Source organism: Mytilus trossulus, chromosome 6 (genome assembly GCF_036588685.1).
Source record: "Mytilus trossulus isolate FHL-02 chromosome 6, PNRI_Mtr1.1.1.hap1, whole genome shotgun sequence".
Taxonomy (NCBI): Eukaryota; Metazoa; Mollusca; class Bivalvia; order Mytilida; family Mytilidae; genus Mytilus; species Mytilus trossulus.
In genome coordinates this window covers 11,679,094-11,704,415 of record NC_086378.1, presented here as the reverse complement: position 1 = coordinate 11,704,415, position 25,322 = coordinate 11,679,094, and the positions used below count along the sequence as shown (strand labels likewise).

Below are 25,322 nucleotides of genomic sequence, written 5' to 3'. Positions count from 1 at the left end.
TAAAGCGCTTGCATTGTATGCATTGATTGTGGAGGGTAAATAAAATCAAGTTTGATAAATATATATATGTATATTATTTTTATTGTTTTTGCCCTGTATGTCCCTTTGATATACTGGTTTTGCATTGAATTGTTTTACACTATTTTTTGGGGGCCCTTTATAGCTTGCCATTCTGTTTGAGTCTAAGCTCCGTGTTGAAGGTCGTACCTTGACCTATAGGCCCTACTTTTATAAATTATGACCGATTTTAGGCAATGATAATTACTTAATGATTCAGTAATATTATTATTAATTCACTAGGATTGTCATCATACCGTTTATAAATTATTCCTCACTACTATACAAGGTTATACAAATCCGTGGCTCTTGTTTGTTAACAAAAAACTTGATAAAAATCAGTGTTTTCCGCTGACAACTTGGTTCTCTCAAGGATTTGTATAGTAAGACTATACAAATCCTTGGTTATCTTCTTCCTGGAACATATATATTCTCGTTATATATATTAACTATATCTAGATATACTCGGTTCCCAGCTTCTTCCAATCTAGATATTTTTAAATAAAAAAGCAAGTATTTTATAGATCTTTATAGTGCTACAAGATCTTAAATGTTCGGTAATATAAGCTTGATAATATAATAACACAAGTGACATAATTATAATATATTAGCCATAGGCAACCCGCTTTTTAAATAGCGTTTAAAATTCCCGCGTTACAATTAAAATCACAGGTGGTTAAATCCGGGGTTTTCAAACATGCGCAGACTGAATTCTATGGACTTAGCCGTTTCAGCACAAATTGCTTCGCCATAAAACGTGGACCCTGATTGAAAAATACTATCTGCGTAATGGAATCTCCGATGGAGACTGAACAACCTGGAATGCTTGAGGTATGTAGAATAAGTATATCTTTAATTATTTTTGGTCTTCCTATATTCTCGCTTAGCCTTTTACTCTGTACACATACCAGAAATTATTCGAACAAAGAACCGAGAAAATGACAAAGTCAAGATGGCCGCAAAATTTCTAAGTCCGACTTTGAAACATTGACTTTTTGGACGATTTTATCTTAAAATTAAACCATTAGTAGGGGGTTGTTAAATTTTTGTAATTGGTATGTTTGAAGATGATATAAAATTGCTTTGTTTTCTTTATTTGAAGGGTGCTGGTGATTTTGTTGAGAGCCAACAAAGCGGTGAGTATTTTTGCATATCTATGGAATATCGACAAAATGGCTAAGTCCAGACTGTAGTCTGTAAAGGCAGGTAACTCAAGCGTGAACTTTTCAATTGTAAGTCGATATTGGCATCGTTTGCTGTTTGCATATATGTTTAAAAACAAGTATTGTACTTGAAGAGTAATTTAGAAAAAAAATATTTTCAAAAGAAGTAAAAAAAGATTGATTTTAATGTTGTCCAAATGTCATATTTTTCTTGCCAGTAGAAAGTTTAAAAAAAAGTGTGGTTTGTCTTAACTAAATTAGTCAAAAGGTGATCAAAACAAATTAATGAAATAGGAATATTATATTTGCATATTTTATATCTTGAAGTTGAAGATGATAATGATCAGGAAAAAAGAATCCCCCCCCCCCCCAAAAAAAAAAAAAAAAATCTCAGTTAAATTGCTTAAACTGCTTGAAGATAATTCTGACCTTAAAAAGTGTTTTTGGAGAGATATTTGCAATTGAATATAAACAAATTTTGTCTGTATTTATTTTTATCTTCATTTTATCCACTAACACCATCACGACCATGTACATGAAGGGGGTTTCTGATCCCGCCTGTTTTGTCAGATTCCCATATCCCGATTTCACCATGTACGCAAGAAATTCTCATTTTTATGTATATTGCTGTATCTCGCAAGACTGCATTCCCCGTTTCATGGGACGATAATTTGACTTTCATGTGTCCCACTTACAAAAAATCGTCAATTCCATGTCATGCTAAGACCCCAATGAGACCCAGCATAACACAGTTTAGTTAGTGGTATGATATTTTTTTCTCACTAAAATTTGAAAAATCAAAAAAAGACATTAAAAAGCTGGGATTCTCAAAATTTAGACTTTTCAACCCAAAATCTTAATTTTGTAATGCCTGCATCTTTTGTCAGAAGTTTAAAAAAATTATCATGGGTTCAAGGTTGTACAAATTAAAAGATGTCCATTCCAAGTGTTTTTGTACATAAAATGGCATTTCATGGCGAAAAAATATACTAGTCTGGCTTCAATGCTTTAAAAATATTCTTTAAAAAAGTTTAGTAATTTAAAATTCTATTATCTGGGTATTAATCAAAGAAAGATAACTTGTGTTTCACTATTTAAAGGGATAATTTGCGATTTTTCACTTTTCATCTTATTATGTTCATAAAACCATAAAAAACACATTCACCAAGTTTTATTTTGATATGAAATCTAATAAAGAAGAAAATTGGGAATTATTAATTTTATAACTTGAAACTTCCTGACTTATGTGACGTAGTTTAAGTCTTTGATGCATGCCAGGAGTGAAAATATCTCATTTAAGTCTTGTTCGTTAACCATCTATTAACGCGATTTAAAGCGCATCGACGACTTTTGTATACATGTTCTCATCAAAATAATTCAAATTTCACAACGCTCGAATACTTCAGATATTTGAAAAAAGATGTTTTAAAAAATTGACAGAAAATTTAAGAATCTTTTTGGAATGGAATCGAAATTTACGAAATTATATGCTTTTCACGTGTACATAATCGGGAATGTCCTTAACAAAAGAGTCTTCGTCTCACACCGTAACTATATCGGGCCCAACTATATATAATACTTAAGCTATTTGACCAACGATGTATAAAAAAAAAACAGAACAAATTTAATGTCATCTTTTCCTATTGTTTAATGTAATTATAAGTCTGTTTCAACTGGCAAGAATACCCCTAAAGCGGACAAGCAGTTTGTTCTTTAGATTGCTGTAATTTAATATCAAGAAAGAAAATAAATCCCGACATCCCTTAGGGATTATTAGTGTACGTCCAGTTGCGTACATATTACATGCATGTGGGAACAATTGTGATGATGACGAATTTCTTCCTTTGTTCGAGAACAATCTTATTGATATATAAATGTCCATAACTTCGATGAGCCAAAGAAAGTTATATATCGACCTGTATTTAAATCTCTTCTTCTTCTTTTGGTATACAATAGACTTTCGACATTTGATGATTACATACTGTTGGCATACGTGGACTAGTCTATTAACAAAACTTTTACCCCAATTTACACTAAATGTATGTTTCTTTCTTATGTTACGTACAATGTATACATGTATATATTTGAATTTGCTCTATAGTTCCGTAACTTATTATCCAGGCGTCTATATACGAATGGTCGACAAGTGCATACTTTTTTTTTAAATCAATATTTCTGGTATGGTCTGATCTGTCCTTCACCATTGACAACGAGTATAAATTACATTTTACCAAATTTACCCTTGGAAAAAATATGTATATAGATTTTTATTTCATCAAATCTGTTGTTTATTTTTAGGTATTATTCATATTGTTATAAATAATTTTCTTTACACCAGAAATGTTATCCATAAACAAGCGTATGAGTTTAGTAATGACTAGTATATCATATCACTTTCGGACACGCAAGATAGAGATGCATATTATACACCTAATAGTTCAAAATGGAGAGTTATAAGTTATCAGTCGTGTACACTGATCAATACCCTAAGAAGTGAAACGATGCATGAATTTGCAAGCTCGACAGGAAATCGCTTGAATACCTGGACGTGTCACCTCACACCCCCTGCAATAGCTTTGCGGGTGATCAGTGGAGCGAAGATCCTTATTTATTTGAATAAAGTTTATTACATAAATGAATTATGAACTAATTAGATTTCCGAAAACAATTCAAGTTTCACGGAACACTTATTTATGATTTGAAATTTTTACTTTTTAACTAATTCCAATATTATATCATTATTGTTAAAAATAACAGATCATGACATCGAACATGGTTATTAAAAAAAAAGATAAGAAGACTTTCCGTATCAACTTAGTTAACTAGTCGGATAAAACAACCGTACGATTGACAAGATATCGACACGCAATTACGACTACATTGGGTTACTATTGTTTTGGTCCTTAGACATATGTGTGCAAATCGGACAAGGTAACAAAATGACCGACCGCAAAGAATTGATACTCTAAATTTAAAATCGGTGGTTGTCTCTTATCTAGCAGAATAAAACTTTAATATCTATGAATTTGAGCATTTTTATACAGAATGAACATAATATCAATTTTTTAATTTTTTTGCGAAGTTTCCCTTTAAGTGGGAAATGCAAAAGATGTTTTCAGATCCGAGTATAAACCTGGACTCATTATCAGCTATTAGAAGCGTGAATCACAGGAAACCAGGATTTGTAGGTGAAAGGGTTAAGAAAATATCAAAATATTTTTTAGAATTTGCAAGTCACCAAGTCAAAATTCCATAACAAACTATGTACAACTTGTAAAATTATTTGATTTTGCTCCAGTTCAGAACAATTTTCAGCATGTTCAATGTACAAAAAATAATTTCATTTGAATTATTTGTTTGATTTGTTATCTTCACAGTTGCTGAAATGAAAGCTAAATTACATGAAGATTCCAGCAGTGTGAACCATATTGATGAGTCGAAACAGAATGGACATTTGAGCAACCATAACTCTTCTAGGAAAAGTGAAGGACACCATAGTTCCTCTGGGTCAAAGCATTCCTCATCCCATAGTTCGTCAAAGCATAAAGATGGTTCAAGCTCCAGTAAGCACAGCAGCAGCAGCAAACACAAAGATGGGAGTTCTTCTAGTAGCAAGCATCGTGATGGACATAGCTCAAGTAGTAGCAAAAGCAAGGAAGGGAGCTCATCAAGCTCTTCAAATAAACATAGTAGCAGCAGCTCTAGTAGTAAACATAAGGAAGGGGGCAGTAGTAGCTCAAGTAGTAAGCATAGGGAAGGACACAGCTCAAGCTCCAGTCATTCCAAGGACAAGTCACAGAGCTCATCATCTAGTTCTAGCAAAGATAAAAAAGAAAGTTCTAGTAAGTCAAGTAGCAGTTCAAGTGACAAACACAAATCCGGAAGTAGTTCTGGTGATAAACATAAGTCAAGTAGCAGTTCTGGTGACAAGCACAAGTCAAGTAGCAGTTCTGGTGACAAGCACAAGTCAAGTAGTAGCTCAGGTGACAAGCATAGATCAAGCAGTAGCTCTGCTGAAAAACATAGGGATGGTTCCCCTAGCAAACACAAGGAGCATAGAGAGAAAGAAAGACAAAAAGAAGATAAAGAGAACAGAGTAGAGAGGAAGAAAGAATATGATAATATCAAAGAAGAACCCAATGAGGACATCCAGAAAGAGACTATGGAAGTAGATATCAAAAGTGAACCAGCATCCCCTGTAAAGATGTCTCCAACTAAAGCTCCAAAGGAAGAAACATTGAGTGATGATGATGAAGATATAGATGTAGATGATGTACCTTTGGTAAGTAAAATAATAATGTTAATCTTTCAAATTTTTCAGGATATACATGTACATTGTATAAATAGGATCTTTTTAATTTTACGAAGAAGAGGAGCTTTTAAAAGTAATATTTTTTTATTTTTTGTGAACTGACTATTCAAGTCAATTCAATTGTGTTCATTGGTCTTTACTATTCAGGGGTGTGGAAATATTTGTTGTGAGCACTTGTCCCTGGGCAAGTGAAACCTAACATTTTACTTGTCCGGAAAAATATTTACTTGCCCTGATGATCTCAATAAATATTGAAGTATTTCTTGTTAGCTAATATATGATTCTTACTTCGCACTGTTGTGCATCATCCATTTGTTTATATGTGTAAAAAAAATAGGAAAGTAGGAAATGGGTTAACATCAATGGGACAGAAACCTAACAGCAAACCAACCAATGAAATGACATGTAAATGTCAATTTTGCAGCAGTTTTGATAAAAATTGTAGCCAGTAGGTACGGTACATATACTAAATTTGAGGAGAGTGACTGATAATTTGAAGAAATGTAAACTATAAATAATAGATAAAACTATTGATTTTGTGGTGTTTCTCTCAACTGACACACTTGTTTTTTTCTTGATTATTGATTATTGTCTTGATGGGCAATTAAAGCGTCCCTTCTTTTTACCACTTTGACAAAAAATAATGTTGACCTTTCATCTATTATAAAATAAGACAAAAACTTAATTTATTTTTCCGAATTTCCATAGATAGCCAGGGGCAATCTGATATCCACGATGTCTGAAATTCTCGCTTCCGTTTTTATTTTTTAAATACTCTGTGTCCTCCATTTGCATTTGAGGTTTTCTACTCGACTCATGACTCTTTTTGTCTTGCTTGCCCAGCTTTTTATTAAGTATTTATCAATCTGAATCTCGATACAAAATTAAAAGAAATGACACTTCCGGCAAATGACGGATAAAACCTAATCGACGATCCCGGGTCAATGGACAAAGCCAATGCAATGTTACGTGACTCGGGTTCGCATACTTATTTTTATTTATTTTGGTAATCGATCTATTTCTGGTATCATGTAATATTTATCGTCATGAACATTGATGTTTTTACTTGCTGAACATTGGTTTCTCTTACATAAATTAAACATCTCTATACGTTTTGAAATTAATTTTATGTTTTTGTTGGATTTGAACTTTGTCTTGTGTATTTTTTTACTTGTCCACGGGCAACCAAGACAAAAATAATTACTTGTCCGGTTGTTCAAATGTACGAGTCGGGCGAGTCGGGCATAGCATTTCCACACCTCTGCTATTTATTCATAATCAGTACAAAAATGAAAGACTTACTCTTTTTTGTCGTTGACAGTCTAAAAGAATAAAACAAGAGAAGCCAGTAAAGAGAGAACAACCTGAATCTGACGATGAAGATGATCAGCCACTTTCAGCCAGGTAGGTATTTTTTGTTTGACATGTTTGGGTCTTCAATACCTACAAAATCACATGGAATTTTTCTCTCATTGTTTACAGGAGTACAAGGTCTGAGGAACATAATTACAAAAATTGTTGTGTAATTTGTTTGAATAGACAACTTTCAGTTCGATGCATTTTCGTCAAAAACTCTGGTTTTAGTGAACATCATTTGTGTGATTAGGTGCGTCGTCACTTCCGTTCCAATGTTGAGGGAGTGGTTGGAAAACTATAGATCTATATTGTACGAATTACATGTGTATGCGGCAAATTGAATTCTCATAATGGACAATCAGCACTGCTGTCAGTAGGGAATTATGAATAAGTTCCTACAAAACACCTACTATTTCTTGTTTATTATGCACAATGACGATCACTAAGACGCTTGATGAACGTTAATAGTGAAGGGATACAGGCGACCCCCTCTATCTGGTAAATGACATCACAAAGGTGTGCATAATTGACCAGTTTTTTCTGGTGAAGGATGAACTCTAAAGTGGTCTATTTCATATTTTGTCACGTTTTATAACTGATTATACCTTGTGGGATTTCCTCACAGTTGATGGCAATACACTGACCTATAATTTGGACTGTTGGATTGTTGTCATACCACATCTAATTTTATGCTGTGTGCTAATGAAATTGCAATATTGCAGTCTTAATCATGCTTATTTGCCATTCAGAAATACCTGTGTTTATGTGCCCTTTTAAAAACCTTTAAAGTTGTTCTATTGCTAGAAATACAAAACCACCTGGTGTGTAGCTTTCGTCTTTGGATTTCTTATAGACAATAAACATTCTTCAAGACTAGTCAAAAAATTGATATTTTCAGAATGGAAAGTGCAAAGAAAGTAAAGAAAGAAAAAGATTCTAAAAAACCAAAGAAAAGGAAATCCTCTAATTATGATGATGACTCAGAGGAGGAGAAACCATTGGTAAGTATCTTTTTGAGATCTATCTTTAGTCAAATGTAAACGGAAAAGATCAATCTTCAATCAGACTTAAAAAGTATACCTTTAGAGTTTAGAGGGGGTTTAAAATGATTGATCTTATATGAATCGATCTTTCTTCAAGTGTAAACGCTTAGATTGATCGTGATCCATCTTTTTTCAGATGAATGTTATATTTAGATATTAAAATAAATCTTGTTATATTAAGATATTAAAATAAATCTGACCCTGTTGGGCGGCAAAAACTTGTGTGTTTCAAAATGATGAATAGAATAAGAAAAGTAAACATAGATCCTGCTGAAATTTATCTTCTAAATCAATAAGTTCTATTACTTTGCTGCAAATCCTCATCTTCAAACGCATTGACCATTCATATTTAGCGATAGTCTACACACATGTCTTTGTTTAATGACTTGTGATGTATGCACCAAAATAATAATTATCAAATCCTTATGAAACCCCAATGAGCAAACTATTTTTTATATCATTTTGCAGTGTGCGAGATGCAGAATTTCCATTAATATTCTATTTTTAGGATTTATTTGTTATTAAATATAAGGTAATTTTGTCAGACCGGTTCTTTTTATGTTGTGATGTAAACGCACTGGATTAAATAAGATCGATTTTGCTTGTGCAAAAGTAAAAGCAAACTGGTATTAAACTTTTTAAGATCGATTTAATTTCATACAAGTGTAAACAGGGTCTAAGATGCCATCAGCAGTTACATAGTAGCATATATAGAGGCTTTGTAAAACTAATATTGGAATGTTTCATTATCAAATGAACTTGACACTTGAATATTCACCCTCAGTATTATGACAAACTTTAGAAACTATATATTTTAATTGGTAATACATGTATCGGCTATCTAAATGACTAATTTTATTACAGAAAAAGAAAAAGAAAGTAAAAAATGTAGTTAAACAAGAAGTTACATCTCCAAAAAAGAAAAAGAAGAAAGGGGAAGAGGAAAAGCAGGAGGTTTGGAAATGGTATGCCTTATTCAAATAGCAATGCATTTGTATACTTGATTGTACAACTATTAAATTATATAATTATTACAGGTCTGTTTGTTGTATGAAGAATCATGAAGCTGCATGAAATATATATTTGCTTACTATGCTTAGAAAGTTCGCAAACAAAGAAAAATACTGAAAACCAGATTAGCCAATATTTTGGGGGTTCATTATTCTCTTTTCATTACATTATAGCACCCCATTGTCCAGTGGTGGATCCAGAACTTTTCCTAAGGGGGGGGGGGGGGGGGGCTGCTCCAGTCATGCTTCAATGATTCCCTATATAATCAATCAAATTTTTCCCACAAAAAGGGGGGGGGGGTCCCCCCTGGATCCACCTATGTTGTCTATTCATTTAATTTAAATCTGTATTTTTTCTTGTCCATTTTTCTTTTTTTTTTGCAATACTACACTTAACACAATCAAAATTTTCATGAACAACATTTATTAAATGAATCAATATCTGAAATAAACATATTTGAACTTGTTACAGGTGGGAGGAGGAGAGAAGAGCAGATGGTGTTAAATGGAACTTTTTGGAACACAAAGGAGTTGTATTTGCACCTGAATATGAACCTCTGCCTGATGATGTTCACTTTTATTATGATGGTAGGGAAATGTTATTATTGCATAGCTATATAATATTTCACACAGAAAGTAACCAAAAGTTAGCGTGCAAAATTCCAATATCGACTAGTGCAATAAATCTTCAAAATTCATGACGTCATCAACAACAAAATCTTAGTGTAAACCAATTTTTACTTTCAAATATTATATTGCTATACAAAAGGGTTATTGCATGAATAATGTCCCTCGTAGAACATATATTGCACTTGCAAGCTGGTGCAATATAGAATTCTACTCGGGGAAAATATTCCCCAATATTCATGCAATAACCCTATATTATTGTCTGGATAAACAAAATAAGGCACTTGGTATAGTTTATTATGTGTGAAAAATATCAGACTTGTACTAGCTTACAGTATCTGCACAAAGAAGTAGAATAGAAAACGATCAAACTTATCTATGTCATTTGGTTTTTTTGTGGAGAGTTGTATTATTTGCAATCATACCACATCTTCTTACTTTTATATTAATCGTTGTGTAATGGAAAAACTACAATTTTATCCGTATTACACATATTGTAACAGAAAGTAAATAAACACTGCTATTATATTGAGAACTTATTTACCATTGATAGGAAAGCCTATGAAGCTAAGTGAAGAAGCAGAAGAAGTAGCTACATTTTATGGTAGAATGTTAGATCATGACTACACAACCAGGGACGTCTTCAATAAAAACTTCATGAAGGATTGGACAAAGGTAAGAAAGAACGAAAATAGAACACCAAATCATTTTTATACGACCGCAAATTTAGAAAAAATTTTCGTCGTATATTGCTATCACGTTGGCGTCGTCGTCGTCGGCGTCGTCGTCGTCGTCCGAATACTTTTAGTTTTCGCACTCTAACTTTAGTAAAAGTGAATAGAAATCTATGAAATTTTAACACAAGGTTTATGACCACAAAAGGAAGGCTGGTATTGATTTTGGGAGTTTTGGTCCCAACATTTTAGGAATTAGGGGCCAAAAAGGGCCCAAATAAGCATTTTCTTGGTTTTCGCACTATAACTTTAGTTTAAGTTAATAGAAATCTATGAAATTTTGACACAAGGTTTATGACCACAAAAGAAAGGTTGGGATTGATTTTGGGAGTTTTGGTTTCAACAGTTTAGGAATTAGGGGCCAAAAAAGGGCCCAAATAAGCATTATTCTTGGTTTTCGCACAATAACTTTAGTTAAAGTAAATAGAAATCAATGAAATTTAAACACAATGTTTATGACCACAAAATGAAGGTTGGTATTGATTTTGGGAGTTTCGGTCCCAACAGTTTAGGAATTAGGGGCCAAAAAGGGACCCAAATAAGCATTTTTCTTGGTTTTCGCACCATAGCGTTAGTATAAGTAAATAGAAATCTATGAAATTTAAACACAAGGTTTATGACTATAAAAGGAAGGTTGGTATTGATTTTGAGAGTTTTGGTCCCAACAGTTAAGGAAAAAGGGGCCCAAAGGGTCCAAAATTAAACTTTGTTTGATTTCATCAAAATTGAATAATTGGGGTTCTTTAATATGCTGAATCTAACTGTGTATGTAGATTATTAATTTTTGGTCCCGTTTTCAAATTGGTCTACATTAAGGTCCAAAGGGTCCAAAATTAAACTTAGTTTGATTTTAACAAAAATTGAAACCTTGGGGTTCTTTGATATGCTGAATCTAAAAATGTACTTAGATTTTTGATTATTGGCCCAGTTTTCAAGTTGGCCCAAATCGAGGTCCAAAATTAAACATTGTTTGATTTCATCAAAAATTGAATAATTGGGGTTCTTTGATATGCCAAATCTTACTGTGTATGTAGATTCTTCATTTTTGGTCCAGTTTTAAAATTGGTCTAAATTAAAGTGCAAAGGGTCCAAAATTAAACTAAGTTTGATTTTAACAAAAATTAAATTCTTGGGCCTCTTTGATATGCTGAATCTAAACATGTACTTAGATTTTTGATTATGGGCCCAGTTTTCAAGTTGGTCCAAATCAGGATCTAAAATTATTATATTAAGTATTGTGCAATAGCAAGTCTTTTCAATTGCACAGTATTGTGCAATGGCAAGAAATATCTAATTTCACAATATTGTGAAATAGCAATTTTTTTTTTAATTAAGAGTTATCTTTCTTTGTCCAGTATAGTAAGCAAGAAATATCTGCAAGAATTTTTTTTAATTGGATTATCTTTCTTTGTCCAGAATCAACTTAAATCTTTGTTATATACAATATACAATGTATATTCACTTTTTACTACCAACTGATAAATTTAAATAATCTTTACCATTCAGTGATAACAAGCAGTTTTTTTACATCTTAATATTTTATGATGTATTTAAATGAGTAGTAATTGTTGCAAACTCCATTAGAATATTTTAATTGAAATAATTTTTGGAATAAGGGAAAGGGGGATGTGATTAAAAAATTGGGTTCAATTTTTCTCATTTGAATTTTCATAAATAAAAAGAAAATTTCTTCAAACATTTTTTTGAGAGGATTAATATTCAACAGCATAGTGAATTGCTCTAAGAGAAAACAAAAATTTTAAGTTCATTAGAATACATTCATTCTGTGTCAGAAACCTATGCTGTGTCAACTATTTAATCACAATCCAAATTTAGAGCGGAATCCAGCTTGAATGTTGTGTCCATACTTGCCCCAACCGTTCAGGGTTCAACCTCTGCGGTCGTATAAAGCTACGCCCTGCGGAGCATCTGGTTAACAACTGATATAAAACATAACACTCAATCTTAAATTTACAGAATTTTCAAAAATACATTAACATATCTCTTTACAACTGTTATAACAAAGTTTAACTAACAAGCTGGAATTTTATGGAAAATATAAAAACAAAACAAAAAGTGATTAAATATAGTACTCGTTCAAAATATCTGACCTAAATTACCTATTTTTATGTCAGTTTTAGCCAAGATTACCTTTAATCAACTCTATTTTTGCATTATTTTGTTCACTGATTTCCACTTTCCTTTCTCCTGAAATATTTACTATTTCGTCTACCTTCTCCATACTTTAGATCTTTTAATATCAACTTCATAGATGTAGTATTTGCAACCAGAGCACTGAGAATACTTTAACAAATATCTGGTAAATACCATTGTAATGTAAAAAGAAACCAGATTGTACATTTCAAAATGAAAGTCTTGTTTGATCCTAGTTTGATATGGGATTTAAGTTATCTGTATGATGTAATAATGTTATTTTGTCTTAAATTTAGGTTATGACATCTAAAGAAAAAGAAAAACTCCGAGACTTGAAAAAGTGTGATTTCAAGGAGATTGATGCTTACTTTAAAAGGAAAACTGAGGAGAGAAAAGCTATGACTAAGGAAGAAAAACTGGTAAACACAGTTTCTTGTTATTGTAATTTTTTTATTTTTCCAAACAAAGTTTAGCATAAAAAAAATCAATCAATTTTTTGTACAACAATTTTAAATATCAGCGATCATATGAATTACATCTATTGCAATTATAGATATATACTTCTGTAAGCTAATTTGAAATTACAAATCACATGTCTATTTTCTTGAACAATCAAAAGTGCCAGATTTGAATTTATCTTCTTTTTCATTTTTGTAGGGTAAATTTACAACTTTGAAAACTTGAATGCATATATTTAGGTTAAATATTTTTTATAGGTGATAAAAAAGAGAAATGAAGAAATTCTATTAGAATATGGTACATGTACTATGGATGGACACAAGGAAAAGATAGGTAATTTCAGAATAGAACCTCCAAGTCTATTCAGAGGTCGTGGTGACCATCCAAAACAGGGCATGTTAAAGAAAAGAGTTTTGCCACGAGATGTCATCATTAATTGCAGCAAGTAAGTACAGTTCATTAATATCAGTACTTACTGTAATTGGAAAGAGTTATCTCAAGTTCTGCATGTTGAAGAAAATTTTATAATAAGTTGCATTTAATAGATATGTCCCCTCATTTAATGGGAAGTTTAAAATCAGAACAGAAATTCCATATTGCTGTGGCTGTTGTTTTTTTTGACTTGTTGGGGCTGTAAGACAGAGTGGCAGTTTACTATCTCGAAAAAATAAAAGATTCTTTTTCAAGTACATAATATAAAGAAGAAGATGTGGTATGATTGCCAATGAGACAACTGTCCACACAAGACCAAAAAGACACAGACGTTAACAACTATAGGTCACCGTACGGCCTTCAACAATGAGCAAAGCCCATACCCCATAGTCAGCTATAAAAGGCCCCGATATGACAATGTAAAACAATTCAAACAAGATAACTAACGGCCTTATTTAAAAAAAAATGAACAAAAAAACAAATATGTAACACTTAAACAAACATCAACAACTGAATTACAGGCTCCTGACTTGGGACAGGCACATACATAAATAATGTGGCGGGGTTAAACATGTTATTGGGATCCCAACCCTCCCCCTAACCTGGGACAGTGGTATAACAGTTCAACATAAGAACAAAGTTATACATAATTTGATTCTTTATTTTTTTTACTCCACAAATATGTAACTTATTCACATACTAATCCCTGAAGCGCTTATGACATCTATATTTCCTTCAACTCCAAAATGTTTTTGCTTTATTTTTTCACTTTTAACTACTTGTCACATGACTTAGTTTATTTCAATCTGTGTTGGTATTGGATGAATTAATTCTAAGTGTTTGATTATTTTTAAGGAACTCTGAAATACCAAAACCACCTCCAGGGCATAAGTGGAAAGAAGTTAGACATGACAATACTGTGTCATGGTTGGCTAGCTGGACTGAAAGTATTCAAGGGCAAACTAAATATGTCATGTTAAATGCAGCATCTAGACTCAAGGTAAGTTTAAAATGCATAGAACCTACAGATTTAAATTGCACAATTGCCTATAATAGTAATTTATTTGGAGATTTGTACCCAAGTGTCAACACTACTTGCAGAATAAATGCTTTTCATGTAATAATTATATAGATGTTAAGTGGAAAAGACAATATTTACAGGCCTTAATCCTTAATAAAAAGACGGAAGAATAAAGATTCTCATGTGATATATTTTGAAGTAAAAGATAGAAGCTCTAAAAACTAACAATATTTATGATTTGTTTTGTTATTGTAGGGAGAAAAAGATTGGCAGAAATATGAAACTGCCAGAAACTTGTACAAATGTGTTGACCAGATAAGGGAGGGATATAGAAACGACTGGAAATCTAAAGAGATGAGAATCAGACAGAGATCTGTAGCTATGTATTTTATTGATAAGGTAAAAAATTGTATGTACTTACTTCACTTTTTGGTTTAGTAAAATAGGGAATAAATTCAAAGGCCCTGTTCGAAAGTAAAATAGTTAATATGCAAATTAAAATGTTGAAGAAGTATTACTTGTATATAAAATTTGAATTATTTTAATATTATACATTGTATGATACATTTTTCAATTATCAGAATATAAAACATAACAATGTTCTTGTGTAATAATGTTAATGCTCAATTGGTTATTTTATTAGCTTGCCCTGAGAGCTGGTAATGAAAAGGAAGAAGGAGAAACAGCAGACACTGTAGGTTGCTGTTCACTTCGTGTAGAACATCTAAAACTCCATGAGAAATATGATGATCAAGAATTTGTGGTGGAGTTTGACTTCCTTGGTAAAGATTCCATCAGATACTATAACAGATTACCAATAGAAAAGAGAGTGTTCAAGAATTTGTCATTGTTCATGGAGAACAAACAGCCAGGAGATGATATATTTGACAGATTAAATGTAAGTTACTTACTGTTAGTTTAGGGTACATGTACTATTTAAAGTAGAAAGCAGTTTATGAAGACTACAGCATAGATATAAGAAGATGTGGGATAAGTGCCAATGAGGCAAAATTCCATCCAAGTCACAATAAAAAACATTATAGGTCACAGTACAGTCTTCAACATGAAGCCCTGGCTCACACAGAACAGCAAGCCATAAAGTGCCCCATAAAATGACTAGAGTAAAACCCTTTAAACAGGAAAACATACATCTATGTAAAAAATGAGAACCAAGAAACATTATCAACCAAATCAAAAAAGGACAACCACTGAACATCATTATGAAATATTTCACTGTCCTATATCATAACGATCATAAAAAGAACTTCTTTATAATTGCATTTATATAGATTACTCTTGTCTTTTGTCATTCATACCAGATTATCCATCATACTTGGTTGTAAAAATTACTGTTTATCCATCATACTTGGTAGTAAAAATGACTGTTTATCCATCATACTTGGTAGTAAAAATGACTGTTTATCCATCATACTTGGTAGTAAAAATGACTGTTCATCCATCATACTTTGTAGTAAAAATTACTGTTTATCCATCATACTTGGTAGTAAAAATGACTGTTTATCCATCATACTTGGTAGTAAAAATGACTGTTTATCCATCATACTTTGTAGTAAAAATGACTGTTTATCCATCATACTTGGTAGTAAAAATGACTGTTTATCCATCATACTTTGTAGTAAAAATGACTGTTTATCCATCATATTTGGTAGTAAAAATTACTGTTTATCCATCATACTTGGTAGTAAAAATTACTGTTCATCCATCATACTTGGTAGTAAAAATGACTGTTTATCCATCATACTTGGTAGTAAAAATGACTGTTATCCATCATACTTGGTAGTAAAAATTACTGTTTATCCATCATACTTGGTAGTAAAAATTACTGTTCATCCATCATACTTGGTAGTAAAAATGACTGTTTATCCATCATACTTGGTAGTAAAAATGACTGTTATCCATCATACTTGGTAGTAAAAATGACTGTTCATCCATCATACTTTGTAGTAAAAATGACTGTTCATCCATCATACTTGGTAGTAAAAATTACTGTTCATCCATCATACTTGATCATACTTGGTAGTAAAAATTACTGTTCATCCATCATACTTGGTTGTAAAAATGACTGTTTATCCATCATACTTGGTAGTAAAAATTACTGTTCATCCATCATACTTGGTTGTAAAAATTACTGTTTATCCATCATACTTGGTTGTAAAAATTACTGTTTAATCATCATACTTGGTTGTAAAAATGACTGTTCATCCATCATACTTGGTAGTAAAAATTACTGTTTATCCATCATACTTGGTTGTAAAAATGACTGTTCATCCATCATACTTGGTAGTAAAAATGACTGTTCATCCATCATACTTGGTTGTAAAAATGACTGTTTATCCATCATACTTGGTTGTAAAAATTACTGTTCATCCATCATACTTGGTAGTAAAAATTACTGTTCATCCATCATACTTGGTTGTAAAAATTACTGTTTATCCATCATACTTGGTAGTAAAAATTACTGTTCATCCATCATACTTGGTTGTAAAAATGACTGTTTATCCATCATACTTGGTAGTAAAAATGACTGTTTATCCATCATACTTGGTAGTAAAAATGACTGTTCATCCATCATACTTGGTAGTAAAAATAACTGTTCATCCATCATACTTGGTAGTAAAAATTACTGTTTATCCATCATACTTGGTTGTAAAAATGACTGTTCATCCATCATACTTGGTAGTAAAAATGACTGTTCATCCATCATACTTGGTTGTAAAAATGACTGTTTATCCATCATACTTGGTTGTAAAAATTACTGTTCATCCATCATACTTGGTAGTAAAAATTACTGTTCATCCATCATACTTGGTAGTAAAAATTACTGTTTATCCATCATACTTGGTAGTAAAAATTACTGTTTATCCATCACACTTGGTAGTAAAAATGACTGTTTATCCATCATACTTGGTTGTAAAAATTACTGTTCATCCATCATACTTGGTTGTAAAAATGACTGTTTATCCATCATACTTGGTTGTAAAAATTACTGTTCATCCATCATACTTGGTAGTAAAAATTACTGTTCATCCATCATACTTGGTAGTAAAAATTACTGTTTATCCATCATACTTGGTAGTAAAAATTACTGTTTATCCATCACACTTGGTAGTAAAAATGACTGTTTATCCATCATACTTGGTTGTAAAAATTACTGTTCATCCATCATACTTGGTAGTAAAAATGACTGTTTATCCATCATACTTGGTTGTAAAAATTACTGTTTATCTATCATACTTGGTAGTAAAAATTACTGTTTATCCATCACACTTGGTAGTAAAAATGACTTTATCCATCATACTTGGTAGTAAAAATGACTGTTCATCCATCATACTTGGTAGTAAAAATGACTGTTCATCCATCATACTTGGTAGTAAAAATGACTGTTCATCCATCATACTTGGTAGTAAAAATGACTTTTTATCCATCATACTTGGAAGTAAAAATGACTGTTTATCCATCATACTTGGTAGTAAAAATTACTGTTTATCCATCATACTTGGTAGTAAAAATTACTGTTTATCCATCATACTTTGTAGTGAAAATTACTGTTTTTATTTTTTAGACTGGAATTCTAAACAAACATTTACATGACTTGATGGACGGTTTGACAGCCAAAGTCTTCCGTACTTTCAATGCTTCTAAAACATTACAAGAACAGCTGAAATTGTTGACAGATCGTAAGTATTAACATTAAGTCATCATTATAAACTAGAATTCTGAAAAAAATAGAAATTATTGTGTGCATTTATTATTGCAATTTTATTATTTTAGACAAAAATGGTATTTTATTGTTTGTGATATTGAGAAAAAAAATTATAATTAAAATTTTAAAAAAATCAAATTTTGAGTTTAAATTATTGTGATTATTATTTATCACATTTTTTGCAACTATAAAACATCACAATAATTTCTGAATATACATTAGCTAATTGAATGATATATTGGGTAATGGTATATGTGAGAAACTCCAAAATACTTTTCTAGTCTTTTTTTCAGAGAAGATGTACCTTCTGGTAATGTTTTAAGTTAATTCAGAGTTAAACATTGTGAAGAAGTAATTTTTGAAGAAATCTTGTCAATTATAAAGAATTATTGAAAATAAATATAAAATGAAATAGATTTTCAAACAGTGTAGTGCTATAATACTTTCATGTTGTAAAGAAAACTTTGTGGTGAAAACGTTTTTATTCTACTGTTATATATTTGAATTTGTAGCTGATGATCCTATTCCTGCTAAATTACTGTCATATAACAGAGCTAACAGAGCTGTGGCTGTATTGTGTAACCATCAACGTGCAGCACCTAAAAACTTTGACAAACAAATGGAAAACATGCAGAATAAGGTTAGTAAACAGTAGAAGGTTGAACATCTAGGTGATCTTTGAAGACAGAAATTTAATGTGGATGCTGATAGCTGTTAGTTACGTGCCTAGCCATGACAAGCCATATACATTTGTATTTGCTGCTTTTTCATCAAAGATAGGCATATGGTAGGATGAGCAAACAAATAGTTTGTTCAATGTATAAAAATGTTCATGTAGTTGCACTTGTCTGTCAGTATCTCGTATTATGACTTTTTCACAAAATATTCCTTGGATCTTGCTGACTGATCATTTTCTTTCTGAGCGGAGTCCAGTGATATGAAATCGCCAGAAAATAAGGGGGCACATGGCATTGCTAATGAAATTGACAACATCGTCATAGGAAAAATTGCGATAAACAGATTATCATTGGTCATCTCAACCAGATTGCTTTTCTCACTTTCAACGTACTAATTCAAGCAAGAAAATTTATCTTGTTGAGCATCAAGGATAATCTGTAAGTATAGCTACAAATTAGAATGTATATGTATACATAGAAAATCATTGAAAAAAAACATTCATATATATATTTAGTAAGAAGTTAGTATTGAACATGTAAAAAAAATCTTGGATGCATATATTTTACATGATTTTCAAGTGCATACTATAGATTTTACTTTTCTATATACTTAACCAAAAAATATTCACCACCTTCTCAATCTTTGCTATATTTTACTATAAATTTGTTTCCTGTAGATTACTGCCAAGAAAGATGCCATCAAAGAAGCTAAGAAAGGAGTGAAAGATGCTAAGGCTGATTATAAAGCCATGAAATCTGAAAAGGCTAAACAGTAAGCATTACAGCAACCTGTTAACACATTGTTACCAAATATTAACATCAGGGGCTTAAAAAAAATTCTGAGCAGGTGTTCTTTATATAGCAACATTTAAGGAAGTTATCTATTCTTTTGTTTTTTACTTTGTGTCAGATATTTGGAATCCCCTAGCCTTATTCATGTAGTGCCAAAAACGTTTTTTTCACTAACCTCCACATTTCTTTTCATAATTTTAACATCTAGTTTAAATACCTTTTAAAATCGTCATTTTTTTTATTGTCCCCAACTAGGGACATGGAAATACAACCATTTTTGTGTAAATGAGAAAAATAACGTGCACTAGCAAGATCACTGATGTTCAGCATATTTATAATTAGATACAGCAACTCAAATTTCAAATGAAACTACAATTTCTTTTAAATTTAGCTCTTGTTGAAGAAGTATTGTAGGTTCATGATTGATGAAATAAAATTGATGCTTAAAAATTAGAACATTTTATATAACTAAAATCTTTTTGAATTCAATAATAATACAATATCAATTATACTTTGTGTTACAGAAATATAGAGAAAAAGAAAAAGACAGTTGAAAGATTAGAAGAACAATTAACTAAATTGGAAGTGCAGGCTACAGATAAGGTATTAATGATATTATCAGAAAGATATTTAATGATACACAATTGGATATATGTAAAATGCAGGCTACAGATAAGATAATAATGATGTTATAAGAAAGGTGTATAAAGGAATGATTCAAAATTAGACGAGTCAGTGTTCTCCTCTTCCAGATATTTCTTATAGCATCATGACAAACAGGGAAATTTGAAATACCATCTTGTATCTATAAATTATAAGCATCGCATCCTTAACTCAATCTATAAAAAAATCAAGTCAGATAACTTCAAGAATTATAGCAGCACATAACCATGATGCTATAAGGCTTTGGGGGAGGGGGAGAAGAACACTGCTTCCTTTGACCAAGATATATAACCTCTTCTGGAACACCTTTTATGTAGATTGCTAAAAGAGTGATTTATTGTGTAAGAGGTTCCAGGCTCAATTACCAGTGTTTCTGTTAAAATTTTACAAACAAATATATACCCAACTATTACCAAGGAACATCTTCACTTGTATAGTATTTTTTTTTTATCTTACATACAGCATTATACATGTAAATTAAAACTAGAAAAAGATTATTATACAATGAATTAAATTTGATTTATTTATCTCTATTTACAGGACGAGAACAAAGAAATAGCCTTAGGCACTTCCAAACTGAATTATTTGGACCCCAGAATCTCAGTGGCCTGGTAAGTACCTGAAAACATGCATAGTTGTCAATGGCAATCCTAATCTCATTATTTTAATATGGTGTACAGTAACTTTGACAATTTATGTTTACATCTAAAAAAAAATACTTAAATTTATCTGACTCTCTCAACTGTGGAAAGGTTATTTTCTTTCAATCTGATGTATAGATAAGTTGTGTTTATAATTATGTTCAATGGAACCTGAATAGTAGTGATGTCACAAATATGATAAATATGGCAGCTTCCTCGTTGGTTGAAAATTTTAAAGGATTTTTTAAAATACCAAATTAACCTTCTGACATCGTTTTAATGTGGAGTTAGATGTTATCAACTTGTGTATACAATAACATTGTGAATTTATTTTACTTCTTGTTTTAAAATATAGATATATTTATGTTTCAGGTGCAAAAAGTGGGAAGTTCCTATAGAGAAAGTTTACAATAAGACCCAGAGAGATAAGTTCCGATGGGCAATAGACATGGCAGATGAAACATTTGAATTTTGATGATAGTCCACATTAGAATGCAATGTCTACATAATCTTTCAAAGTTAAACAGGTATCCAGTAACTTGTGTTCTTCGCTAAACCAACCAAAATGCTTGTGTTCTGACTGATAACCCTCCTATGAAAGTAACGGAACTATGCTCTACGTTTAAATATGCCAGTTATATATGTAATAACTATATGTCTTGTGTAGTAGGTAGATATAATGATAATTACACACCCTAATAGCATAGTTTTAAACTTGTGTCCACAAAACCTGTTCTCTATTTAAGTTATTTTATATTTATTTTAATTTAAGATGTAACAGAAAAACAAAGTTTGAGGTAGAAGTTGCTAATGTTGGCGAGCTGAACTGTTTTTATGAAATTGTATTTTAAAACTTATTGTAAATATGGAGTGTATGTGTGTGAATGGAATTGTATTTGTATGTTATGATTGGGAGATGTCTTTTTCTGATTTAAACCAAAATGATAAGCTTAGATAAATACCTTTTATGTTTGAGAATGTGTTTGTCAGGAATTGTAGTACTTTACAATTTAAGCAAACTTTTACATGTATGAAATTGATGAGATAGAAGTAGCAGTAGAGTGGAACAATTAATTAATTATGTGTATTTTGTGTTGACACTTTCTCTTGTAACTTGTCCATAAGGCTAGTACTAGTCACAGCTTAGTGACAAATGAATTGTAATTCGGGGATTGAAACAAGTTCTTTATTGATTAGTCATGGTCACAAACTTAGTTCAACTTGCTTTTATTGCATTTCCAAATACACGAGTCCCGCTTTAAACTTTTGTTTGCCTGAACTGTATGTTAGATTAATTTGTATTTGATTTTGCTTGCAGTAACTTTAGTTCTCAAATGTATTGTTTAAAACATCTTGTTTATTATATGGTAAAACAAAAATGTATTGTTTAACACACCTTGTTTATTATATGGTAAAAAAATATTGGCATAGATTGCATCTTTGATGTGCTGATGTTGGTTTTAGTTGTATTGTGGTGGGCATTTCTGGAAAATATATAAAAGGGAAGGGTGGCTTTGTAGCTTATCTCACAGATCATCACATATCTAAATTTCATAAAATGAAGTTTTTTTGGAATGGTACTCTGCATTTCGAATTTATATAAAATAAAATAAATTTTATGAATGTAATAAGGTGAGCTCTAATAACCAAATTTTCCTTAGAAAGATTTTGACAGATAATAATTGGAGGAAGTCTCATAAACTGATGAGTATTGTAAATATTATATTTGTATGTTACATTTTCCAAATCATGGGACCAATTATAGAAATTAGTCTGTGTGTTTTTATGAATTTTAAATAAAAGTTTGTACATCTATTATGAGATTGATTTAAACCTCTTGTGTTTGAAAATGTAATATTCTGTATAATTTGTTGTGTTATATTCTAGCGGTATGTTTATATTTAAGATCATTTATACATCAATATTTATCTCTACTCCACTGTCTTCATTTATTTGATTATAGAAGTCAAAATTACAAATAGAATTACTGAAATATATCAATGCAAGAAATACCTTATTGCATGGTTAAATTTCAAATTATTTTCAATTAAGAATAGAATTTAAAAAGTATTGACTTTGGATGATAATTGTGGTTCTTTTCAGTGACATTCTAAGTTTACATTGTTTATGGACAGAAACAAACTGATCTAATGTTTGAAATATCCTATTTCACAAGTTATTTGTATTTGTATATCTTATTTTTTCCCCCATCTATTTGATATTTGTTACACCAAGCCAGTGTATGTATTTCACAAATGACAAATTAGTCCATTTTAAGATTTTAAACATTGTTAATTTCTTTTTGCGGAAAAAACAGGTATTTGAATTAATTTTTCCTGAAAAGCTTTTACTTCATTTGAATAGAAATATTTTATGACATCTTTAAAGTATTTTTTAATTGTACAACTTTATGTGTATTTTAACAGGTTACACTGTTTTATGGTTGCTTGTTGATTTTTTTTGTCTTTGTCAAGATTGTCAAATTGAATTGTGTTGAACATTTTATCTGTACTTGTGTGAAATGTATTTTTAGAATGCTGTATATGTCAAAGTCACTATTTTGTGTTGCTTAACCTGAGGGGGGGGGCACTTTTGGGATGTGGGTAGTAAAAGGGAAACATGGGATACAGGGGGTAAGAGAGAGTGGCTATGTGGTATAAGTGTGATCTGGGGGGGGAAAGGGGGAAATTCAAAAAAAATGTCTTAATTCAGATATGAGCACCCCAGTGATACCCCCCCCCTTTCCTTCCCCTCAGATCTGTTATCATATAATGTAAATTGTGTGCAAGATTCTGTTGATAATCTTTGTATAAGCTAAGCTTAATCACATGCCAAGAAAAGCATTATTTTTAGTCTTGGATGAATTTAAGAAAACAGTATTACAGAGTAAATCAAATTGTGTATTAACATCCAAAATATTTGTTATATTGTATATTCCATCACGTGATAAGAAGACACATATGAATGACATTTTCCGTCCAAATCATAAATTTAGTCGAAATAATAATTGCTGCAACTAAAGGCTGAAACACTCATTATACCTCAGATCCAGGGACAGTACTTTTAAGATAATTATTACTTTTCTCCAAAAAAAACCTTTCTGACATAAAGTGGATGGTAGCCATCATGCTCTTCAAGTATGTTGTTATTGAACAGCTTAAAAGAATTCTTGTAAGAAAAAAAAATTAACTAAATATTTATTTCAAAAAGTATTTTCTGGGTTTTTTTCTTGTGTTAGGAAGTTTTTCAGCAAAACCGTTGGACTAAGCAATTTTATCTATTTGAATGTAATTTGTGAGTGTGTGGGACATTTTAATATGTGTTTGCATGAAATGAATATAACTATTTGTAATCATAAAAAAGTTGTAAAAGATAAATTGATGTCTTGAATGTCTGTCTCAAATGATGCATTAGATTATTTTGAACTGTCTTGTATTAATCATGAAATAGTAGCAAAAGGTACATTAAAGCATTCATATATGCAATGATACATTGATGTAAAATGATTTGTCAAGGTACTCTTTAACATAGGAATTTTAATCAGTGGGTATACAAATGTGTAGAACTAGTTTTCATTTTAAACAAAATGGGGTATTTCAACTTGTTTAATTTAGTTTAAACAGTATTTTATTCAAATTAATTGAATTGTAAAGGGCAACAGGCAAAGCCTATGTAAGGTCTCTCCACAACTTGTTACAGTTAATTGATTCATATGCATTTTACTATTAGAAATTGGTTTTAAACTTGTAGGACTATGATAAAGTGCCATTGTTGTTACTCCACAGAATGTTATTGGATCATTGTTTCTTGTTTGTATCCCACACATTGTCTGTACCGTCTGATATTAAAAATGATGATAAAACTATAGACTTCAATTTTTTTTACCCTGACTGAGGGAATAATCTACAATGTCAAAAACTAGAAGTTATTGATAGCCAGACTATTTTTACACTACCATACCAACAAAGTGGAAAGGGATTAATATAAGTTGCAAAACTTTTTTACCAATGCACTATAAAAAAAATATGTTCAAACTAACTAGAAGTTATATATGCCGAACTGTAATATGACGCTGCCATTCAACGAAGAGGTAATTTCTGTAGAACTGTTTTATGACACTGCCTTAAGACTAGAAGATGCTTTAAGCAAGACAACATTTCTGATGTAAAAAGGCCAAATGAACTAGAAGATATTTTTAGCAAGATTACATTTCTGATGGTAAAACACCAAATGAACTAGAAGATATTTGAATGACAAAGGTAAGCAAGATGTGTTTGCCTGTCTTCAGTTGAGAAAGTTATAAATTTGTCAGTGTGCATATCTTAATTTGCTTAATTTTTTTTCTCAAGGTTTTATTAGAAAAAAATTCTATAATACAGTGAACCGTTTTATATAGAAATAAGGAAATGTGGTATGATTGCCAATGAGACAACTATTCACCGAAGTTCAATTGAAGT

General features: G+C 31.1%; 1 protein-coding gene across 1 annotated transcript; it reads left to right on the top strand.

Annotated features, from left to right (window-relative positions):
• Positions 1 to 720: 720 nt before the first annotated feature.
• On the top strand, positions 721 to 21,426 carry LOC134720801 (DNA topoisomerase I, mitochondrial-like). Its single transcript, XM_063583313.1, has 19 exons — positions 721 to 888; positions 1,160 to 1,193; positions 4,598 to 5,502; positions 6,854 to 6,936; positions 7,787 to 7,889; positions 8,796 to 8,896; positions 9,414 to 9,529; positions 10,122 to 10,243; positions 12,753 to 12,875; positions 13,173 to 13,360; positions 14,203 to 14,347; positions 14,624 to 14,767; positions 15,012 to 15,266; positions 17,952 to 18,066; positions 18,605 to 18,732; positions 19,447 to 19,541; positions 20,086 to 20,164; positions 20,765 to 20,835; positions 21,238 to 21,426. Exons 1-19 carry the CDS (start codon positions 847 to 849, stop codon positions 21,338 to 21,340), a joined length of 2,952 nt encoding a protein of 983 aa, XP_063439383.1. The 5' UTR covers positions 721 to 846; the 3' UTR covers positions 21,341 to 21,426.
• The last annotated feature ends 3,896 nt before the right edge of the window (positions 21,427 to 25,322 follow it).